The 10,018-nt window shown below is 47.9% G+C and overlaps 1 protein-coding gene across 1 annotated transcript; it reads right to left on the bottom strand.

The window, feature by feature from the left end:
- Positions 1-1,499: 1,499 nt before the first annotated feature.
- LOC138471444 (uncharacterized) lies at positions 1,500-2,294 on the bottom strand. Its single transcript, XM_069609076.1, has one exon. It carries the CDS (start codon positions 2,292-2,294, stop codon positions 1,500-1,502), a length of 795 nt encoding a protein of 264 aa, XP_069465177.1.
- Positions 2,295-10,018: the final 7,724 nt, after the last annotated feature.

The raw sequence follows: 10,018 nt of genomic DNA, 5'->3' as shown, positions 1-10,018 counted from the left end.
TGCAGGGTGCCGGAATACCCACTGGGGTTGATGTGGAAAGGAGTAATGGCACATGAGTATTAAAGTGCCCCAATGTCTTTAAACGCACCTTGTTTTGTCTTTCAGATGCAGGGTGCAGCGCCGAAGGCCTCCGGAGCGTGCAAAGAGTTGGTAAGCTTTTGTCTTTCAGATGCCGGAATGCAGTGTGAAGACCTCCGGTGCGCACGAAGAGTAGGTAAGCCTTTGTCTTTCAGATGCCGGAATGCTAACCTGTTCTTTCTTGTCTTTATAGGAGTTGCTGAAGACTGGATTCAGGATGGTAAGCCTTTTTATTTCAGATGCCGGAATGCTAACCTGTTCTTTCTTGTCTTTATAGGAGTTGCTGAAGACTGGATTCAGGATGGTAAGCCTTTTTCCTTAGGCCCAGGATCCGATGCAGAAGACACGATGAGCGTTCTGCTGCAGAGGATGCAGAATAACCCAAAGCAAGATTCATCCACCGGGTGTGGTTTAAATAGCCTCATGTAGTGCTTAGGTGTCTCCTTCCACAGCCACGCCTAGGTAAGAAAAGAGTCCCTGCTTTCCAGAAGAGTTCCAGTGTTCTGAATCTAGGGAGTGGCTCCTGCCCCACCCAACAGGAAAAGTAGTTCCAAACAGAAGAGGATCAGAGGCTCAGCTGGCAGGCAAGTAAGCAGCATGGTCTGCTGCAGGTAAGTCCACCCAAGCATTATGAGCCCGGCGCTTCCAGCGCTGGGACTGGGCATATTTATGAGCCTGGTGCCACTGGCGCCAGGACTGCGTCCAAAAGGTCCCAATTGGGACTGGTTGGCCCTCGGAACCTGGGTTATGGATCTGCTTCCAAGGGAGTTGGGAAAACCCTGACCTTTTGGAAGCAGAGATCATGACAGGGCTCGACTTGGGTTGGAGAGTTTCGGCAAAAAATACCAACCGGTGAATTTATATTAATTTAATAAACCGGCGGTATGTTCGAGGCTATATTAAAAAGTGGTAGCCTCGAACAATGGGATAATCCCATAGGAATATATTTGAGGTCGAATATAAAAAGTAGTATCCACTGCCACCAGCCAAAACTCGGTCGGGGGGGACTGGACAGTGCCCCCTCGAACAACAGACCCCGGGGCAATCGAATTGCCCCGACCAGTACGTCCACAATATGATGGGTTGTACTGGTTCTGTTCACAATTTAAGACTAGTAAAGCCAATGGTGACTTTACATGCCCTTGGAGACAGTGGTCAGTCCCAGGGTATGGAGTCTATGTTTGGGGTCGCTACGACACCCCTGGGTTACTGCACGGAGGGTGCTGTGTAACCCACATACCAAAAACACATGAAGCCCTATGGGGTAAAGGACCCCATAGCCCATAAAACACATACAAAGTCAAAGGAACACCTCAAATCATGTCTAAGAGTGGGAGAAAAAGAGTCTCACTCTCAGCAGGAGAAAAAAATAAACCCCAAAAATCCAGCAAAGCTGCTGGGGGACTCGTTGGTTTGGGAAATTAGCCTTTACAGAGAATCCTCCCTAAAACTGGAGAAATTTGAGTGGACTCTGGAGGAGATCGGGTGGACTCTGGAGGAGATCGGGTGGACTCAGAGGTGGACTCTGGAGAAGACTGGGTGGATTCTGGAGGAGATTGGGTGGACTCTGGAGGAGTTTGGGTGCACTCTGGAGGAGGTTGGTTGGACTCTGGAGGAGGTTGGTTGGACTCTGGAGGAGGTTGGGTGCACTCTGGAGGAGATAGGGTGGACTCTGGAGGAGGTTGGGTGGACTCTGGAGGAGATAGGGTGGACTCTGGAGGAGATAGGGTGGACTCTGGAGGAGGTTGGGTGGACTCTGGAGGAGATAGGGTGGACTCTGGAGGAATTTGGGTGGACTCTGGAGGAATTTGGGGGGACACTGGAGGAATTTGGGGGCACTCTGGAGGAGATTGGGGGGACTCTGGAGGAGATTGGGGGCACTCTGGAGGAGATTGTGGGCACTCTGGAGGCGATTGGGTGGACTCTGGAGGAGATTGGGTGGACTCTGGAGGAGGTTGGGTGCACTCTGGAGGAGATTGGGTGGACTCTGGAGGAGATTGGCTGGACTCTGGAGAAGATTGGCTGGACTCTGGAGGAGATTGGGTGGACTCTGGAGGAGTTTGGTTGGACTCTGGAGGAGTTTGGTTGGACTCTGGAGGAGTTTGGGTGGACTCTGGAGGAGATTGGGTGGACGCTGGAGGAGTTTGGTTGGACTCTGGAGGGGTTTGATTGGACTCTGGAGGTTTTGGTGGATTTATTATTACCGGTGCATTCATTGTTGGTGCTTCTTTGTCACCTGTTTTGTTTGACTGTTAGTTATTCCCCATTTGTCATCTTTTCTTTTTAACCCTTATTTTACCTCATAGTTCAAAAAGAGTAAAAAGAGTTTTCTGTGTTCTTTCCCTGGTACATTTTCCCTTTGTGCTACCAAAAAAAGCCCAAACGATCCTCTCCCTTCAGAATTCCTAATTCCTTTTGCCGGTGTGTTTGTCCTATTAGGCCTCTTCTATGTCTTTCTCTTACAGTGCAAAAACTCTTTACTTTTCTATGTATATATGACTGTCTGAAGCATATGTGAAAACAATAAAAAACCTTTCCACATGTTTATGAACCAAAGAAACCTTCCTGTGTTTTAGTCGCCTTCCTTTGCATGGCCAAGAGCCACTTCAAATGGTCTGTGAGTCTTGTGTGATTCCATTGGTGTGCCCTGGTCCTTGTCTTTGTTGTTTTGTCTAGCGTAATTCCTGGGCGGCCGGGCATCGTATTTGGAGGAAGAGGTGGAGGAGGAAAAGGGCGTTCACTTGCGGAAGACGTTAAATGCAGGGTCTTGAGTGAAATGTTGTGCGTCTTGTGGTTGTAAGGATGGGTTGCCGACAGCCGCAGTAGGTGTTGCCTGTGATTGGAGAGCCATTGGGGGTCCTCTTGGGAATAGGAGAGGAGGCACAGCTGGCGAAGGATGATTTTGTACTGCCACAGAGAGTAACTGAGGAGGTGCTGGAAGCAGGGTCATCCAACGGGGCTCTGTAGAGAGTCTTTGTGCCCAAGATGGTGGAAACAGCTGGTAAAGTGCCTTGGGTTTACAGGGAGACCCGAGCTGCCTCAATAGAAGAAGAGGAGTCATATCTTTACATGCACTAAGATAAAGAGGTTAAATACTGCCAGTTTGGGAATTGGTTGCTGCCATAAAATCCTAATTTATATTGAGCAGCCCAAAATCTACTAAATAATTTAAGGCGCGGCATCTCTGAGGGTACATCAACCATTTTGGGTTCCTACTTGAACACAATCACATTATAAAAATATCTGACAAATATATAAATTATTACGCATGCCTCCAAAAAAAAATAATACAATCTGAATACATAGCCACGGACAAATCATATGACAAACACATGGCTTACCTAAAAAGAGAAGAATTGAGAAACAGAGGCACGGCTGTATCAGCAAAAGAGATGCATTGGCTTGAAAAATCCATGTTGGATCCATGTTGGAGAGTATCAAAAATTAGTACAATATACGAAACAGTCCCATCACCAAATGAGCATTCCAGAAGCTGAGAACACGTGTCTGCAGAACTGTTCAAATTCCTTAAGGAACACCTAAAAGCCATGATCCATGTTCTTTCAAATCTCCTTCCTTGGACTCTGATGAGCACATTGATCTGTTTTCACAAATAACATTGCAGAAATCAGGAAAAAGATCAGCGCCCTTAACCCCCTTATGAGAGCACCTCTCATTAGCCCCCAACTAGGGAATTCAGCTTCTCGTCCTTCTGGACCCCTCCAGTTCAATTAGTATTGGAGTGTGCTTCAGGCATTCTACCTACTCTTGTGTAGCAGCTTCCATGAGAGACAACTGGCCACATTGGCACCGGTCTCGACCTCTCTGTGTAACGCCACATTATCTACAGGCACGGTGCCTCCGATGGTGAAGGAAGCAACGAAGGCGCGCTGCTTCAAGACATTATTCCTATTGTATTCAATGAATTACCAAATCCACATGCACCCGGGAAAAGCTCTGGGAAATGTCCTGTTCATCCCAGATTGCCTGATACAAATCCAGGATCGGATGACTATGGTTTTCCTGCTCCCGAGTGGGAGAAAAACTCAAATACTGACATATGGCAACTAAAACACCACCAGTCTCTGCTTCAAATGGGCAGCATCCATGCAGCCCCAGTCGACAGCAACCACAACCGCACACAATGGGCGTCACATTCGACTCTTAATTGAACTTTGAATGTCAGGTAAAAACAACGGTCCGACATTTCATCAAAAAGCTACTCAAGCACACACGTCCACTGCCTTAATTAAGCTAATACTACCCTATACTGTCCACCATTTTCTCTCCTTTGCCTTACCCGACGTCTTACCTGACGTCCACTCCATCCTTTTCAAGATCTGAAATTCAAGCTTGTAATAGACCACTAGTCCCCTGGCTGCTTCCAAGTACTACCCCCTCTCTTCTTCAATTAGCTCCTCCTCGTCAACCCTTTCTCACATCTGGAGCTAGCTTGCCAGATTGTAAACACAAAATACATCTGAACAAACCTCCCTGGACCCACCTGAAGTGGGAGAATGGAAGACCAGGCTCCCGTCCTTCGCCTCTCGCACTTGGCCTAGAGGGTCACGACCCAAACACCCGCCACGAGAAGAGTTTGTCCATTTACCAGACGACCAGATACCCTGGTACAGGAACATACGGATGTGTCCATCTGCTTGCCCAGCAGCCCGCACTGGCCATGCCGACACCTGTGGCACGGATCAACTAGACTAAAATCTACACGTCGTTAGAGATGCCATGACGACCTAGACAACGGGAAACACATCTGTACAAATGTACACATTGGACATTCCCACACCAACCTACACGAAGAATATACTCAGTGCTATGACGTAGGCAACAGGCATATTCACGGACGTGCATCTTTATTATTTTTACATAGGCTTTCAGAATGCAGAAACGCAAGACGCGTCATGAACTCTTCTACTAGCTTGCTCACGCTTCTCTTGAAACCAGTTACCGCCATGAGAAGTATAATGAAGACAATACTGGTCATGAAATTATATGCTCCTATAACCTAAAGCACCTGTGCACCAAACGGACAACTTATGCACCAGGCCCAAGTAGGCCTCAAACAAGAGCTCCCGTGGACATCAACAAGGCAAGAGTCAGTTGCTGATCCTGCAGAATGAGCTCGGCGAAGCAACCAGCCAAGGTCGCAATGTTGCAAACCCACGTTCCAAGAGCAAATCATCAAAGGCACGATGTTGCAACCTCGTACTCCGCGCACCAACGTTAAAGTCACACCGACAAATTAAACCAGACGCGCAGTAGAAAAACAATATTAATTGTGCAGAATTCTGCCTCTTTCACGGTCCCTCCCCACGTGACCAAGCTGAACCTGACGAGATGCCAAACCCAGGAGAACAGAGGCGTCTGGATCCCTCGCTACGAGACATTGGCAGATACACTTGAAAGGCTCAATGGACATCTGCAACAGTGGGAGCGGTCCCCCGTCCAGCTATGAATAAGTCCTCACATTGTCTGCATGTACCCATAGTGAAACATTGTTGCAACTTACAGGTACACCGAGAGCTGGGAACGACGGTGGTCCCAGGCTGGGAAGCTCACGGGCGCACCAATCAGAACATGGGGCTCTTATCACTGACGACAGCAAATTTAGCCAATCCTCAGGAGTCTTCATGTAACAATTCTCATGTATCTAATTGTAGGGACAACCCAGATATACCACCTGACTACACCTTGTCCACTAATATCTTTCTCTATATGTGTGCTATACTAACCCTACCACTCGAACACCCAATTAAGAGTGGCGATAGGTTTTTTGTTAACTTTCTGAAGTGACGCAAGTAGCGCGTCATAATACAGTAAAAAGGGCCTGCGAGCCCCACGATTGTGTGTGTGTCAGGACGAACGCGTACGCTCCTTGACCCATCCCTGCCGTTTTGTCTAATAAACAGCAGAGTCAACTTGCTCCTTGTGTGCGTCTCATACTCTATCTCATCTCATCTGGGATATAAACGGGAGGAGTTGGGGCCTCCCTGCCTGGAGGTCCGCGGACGGCCCGGCCGACCCCGGCAGAATTTCCCCCCGACAAGTTGGAGGCACTGCTGAGATCTGTTTAAGATCGACTTTTTATTTTTTACTTTTTCCAGGCACTCCCATTGCGAGGAGGCCCGGCGGCGCGGCCCCCTCTGCCGTTGCCCCCTTCTGAGGACTACAGGACCATCGCGGAGCTGCGAGAAGACCGGACAGCGCAATCCGGATATTGGCCCTCGGGAGCCGGTTGAGAAGTATCCCGCCCGCGGTTGGCGAGTGTCCAGACGTGGTCCAGACGAGGGGAGGTGGCGAGCCGCTTGGAGGGGTGCACGCAGTCGAGCGGCCCTGCATCGAGAGAACTTGGTGAGCATGACACGCACAACGAGCAATGCGAAATTGTGAGGGAGGGGGAGGAAGTAAATAAGGGAGGAGGGAGGTATTGTACAGATGCGCGGCGAAGGTTTAACAACTGAGTGTTGCTAATGGAATGAATGGTGGCGAGACGAGTGCGAGAGCAGTCGGCTACGTCACGCGAAAGAGGGGGGCGGAGCACGAAAACATCACGTGTGGCCGCTCGTAGACATTGATTGGCCTAAATCGCGACAAACGTGTAGGGGTGGGTGTGTGTGGTTTCCTACGATTTGACATTTATTGATCAATGAGTAGATGAGGTTCCCTATTGTTCGAGCAAGAAACTCGATAGGTAGATGACGTTTCCCTGTAGGCGGTAGCTAGTTGCATAGTTGCCCAATACGGAAGATAATTGGCTGGTTAAGCCCTCCTGTTGAGGGGCGTATCACACGCGAGGCGACGCAGCGTGCGCAGTCCGATTATATTATTGATGAGATTACCTTGTTCCAGGAGAGACAGGAAGACAGCTGTAGGGTTAGCGGGGGTAGATTGCAAGTGTATTTTGAAACTAATAATGAGAATGTACCAGTAGCGTAAAGACATCGGTGACGTCACCAGTAGGGATTTAATAGAATATCGCGAGTACAAGGAACCTTGGGTTTGAGAGTGGTGGGGAAGAGAAACATGATAAGGGAGCGGATACGGAGATAAACGATAAACGAGTGGATCGGAAGAGGAGAAGGGGAGAGGGGCGTGGCTGCGCACGGAGAACGCCGGCCACGGCAAGTGTAAAAGGGGGAGGAGAACGAGGAATCAGGACGACTGTACAAGATCGTCGTAAGGGGTACGCAGCTACAGGGGGCTGCGTGCGCCTCGGCCGCAGGGGGCCGTAGGGGAAGGAATATACAATATAAAATTATACATATATATATATATTTGTGTTTTATTATTTTTTATTTTTTTTTTTAAATTATTATTATTGTATAATTTGTCAAAGGATTGTCGTAAGTCCCCACACTTACGGGGCCAGGTAAACAATATAAGGTTGTAAATTGTAAACTGATAGTGAAGGGAAGAGTAACAATTGGGTCACCACTATGTCATACGGGACAGGGTCGGGAGGGTGGGGGAACACCCTCACTACCCCACTACAACACATATGCACCACACTGCCACCCCATAGGGAGAAATTAATTAAGTACAGCATAGAGTGGACCCAGGGGACGGATAACAAAATGTTAACACCATGGCCGCCTAATGGTAGTTTCGATCCATATGCCCAACATTCACTGCTAAACCATCTGCACAATACATACAAGGGGAAGAAGTTGGCGAGCCATGTGGAGGTGTTTAACTTATGGAGGATGTTCCAGGGGTCCCGACCAGGACCAAATGGAATGTTCACTATGGGGGAAACACCGGAAGTAAAGGAGATTAAGAAAGAAGGAATGGATGGGGAAAAGGGGTGTGAAAGGACAAAAAATACGGGGAATGAAGGAGAGGGAGGAGAAAAGATTGATAACTTAGACAACATAAAAAAGGAACCGAGCAACGAGATACCCATAACACCGGGAGTGAAAACAGAGGGAGAAGGGTTGTACCCTTTAAGAGAATTAGGAGAAATAGAAGGACAGTTAAGGGCGGCTGAAGGATACTCGAACCCGGCATACAGCCCTCCACCATATGTGGCTCATAGGAAGATGACAGTGGGGGAGGGGAGGATTGGTGAAGAGCAGATTGTAGAGATAGGACATGATGAGTGGGTAGCTGCACAGATATTATTAAAATTACGGGGTTCACTAACGGGAGAAGAGAGGGAGGGAGTAAAGAGAACAGACGAGGATAGTACAAGGGAGAGTGAGATGAAGGGGGAGGAGCTATTACGACAAAGAGAAGAGATTTTGGAGGAAAAATTGGCAAAGCTAAGGGATGAGCAGAATGAATTAATAAAACAGCTTGAGAAGGAGCAAAAAGAGAGAGTGAGGAAAAGGAAAGAGGGTAAAGACGAATTGGACAAATTAAGGGAACGAAATGAGGAGCAAAGGATAGAAGCTGAAAGGGTAAAAGCAGCAGCAGACAGGGTGTCAAGAGTAGTGTTGAGAGAAAAAAAAAAGGAAGAAGAAGATAAAGAAAGGGAAATGGAAATATGGAGGAGGAGGGTAGTATCACAGGCAGCTAAGAAATATGAAGAGGGGAAAGCAATAGAAAGAGAAAGGGTGAAATGGGAAAGGAAGAAAGAGGATGAAAGAATATTGGAACAGATGAGCAACGAAGTGATGGAGGAACTAAAAAGGAAAAGGGAGGAAAATAGTAGGGAGATGGAGGAGAGGAGTGAAGGGGAAAGAGGAGGGAGTAATAGGGAGAGTGAAAAATGGGGGGATGTATATAGAAGTAGAGAAGTAGCAACAACATCAACACCAGGGGGAACAGTTGGTAACAAAGGAAGAGGAGAAATGGAGATAATAGACTTAGAAACAGTAACAGTAAAAGGGGAAAAGGCAGAGTGGGGGATACCATTTATGACTGATTTTTGCAGTGAGGAGGAAGAAGGAGTAGAGAGGGGAGGAAGAAAGAGTGAAAGGGAAAGCTTAGATAAGCTGTACCTCACTAGAACAAACATAGACTCGCCATGGATCAGTAAGAGAAGGGAGGAGCTGGAACGAAGTGAGGAGAGGGTGGAACAACTAGTGGAAAAACAAACCCATGAAGCCACACCATCGCCATCTCCATCACGCCCTCCCCCATCGCACCCTACATGCTCAACCGCCACACGCTCGCTGCGCACAATAAAGCTTGCGCCCTTCATGGACGAATTGACTCCCTATGCATGTCGGCTTAGAGACCTCCCTAGCCGCAGGCAAGACAGACAAATAAACATACCCATATTAAACACAGGAAATGACGAAAAAAGGGGAAAGGACGGAGAGGGAGGTAGGAGCAGGGGTAGTAAGGAAGAATTTGAAGTGGTAAAGGAAACGGGGGAAGAGGAGGGGTGTGAGGACTCAATATTATGGAGCGTAAAGGGTGACACAAGACACAACTTAATGCCACTGTTGGAGAGAGGAGGGGTTAGACCGCAGTATGTACCTTGGAAGCATACGGATAAAGAAAATATAAAATGTAGGCTCCCATCACTAAGTGGAGGTGCGGGTAAGTGGATATATGAAATGGAAAAACACACAGCAGGACAGAAACTAGCAGTGGGAGATGTGAAGGGCCTGTTAATATCAATATTAGGGGATAGAGCGGACGACATCTGGAAGAGAGCGGGATTGCATGGGGTAACAATGACGAACACATCGCATGATGGGGCGCCATTTGCAAACTGCAGACATGCGCTATGGCAGGCACTGAGAGTACAGTACCCAGACACATCAGACATAGGAGCAATTACTTCCCGTAAGATGCGTGAGAATGAGGATCCTGTTGATTATATCCAGGATATTCAAGAGAAGTGGCGCATGGAAACTAGAGAACAATGGGATAAAACACCAGCCATATTTTATCATATACTAGTACAAGGGCTCCCAGAAGGAGTTCAGAAACAACTAAAGAAAGTAGTGGGAATGGAAGCAAAACCATGGCC

This window comes from Ambystoma mexicanum, chromosome 8, assembly GCF_040938575.1.
Source record: "Ambystoma mexicanum isolate Mex_15411 chromosome 8, UKY_AmexF1_1, whole genome shotgun sequence".
Classification (NCBI taxonomy): domain Eukaryota; kingdom Metazoa; phylum Chordata; class Amphibia; order Caudata; family Ambystomatidae; genus Ambystoma; species Ambystoma mexicanum.
The sequence above is the reverse complement of the archived record's forward strand: the minus strand, read 5'-3'. Positions and strand labels throughout refer to the sequence as shown.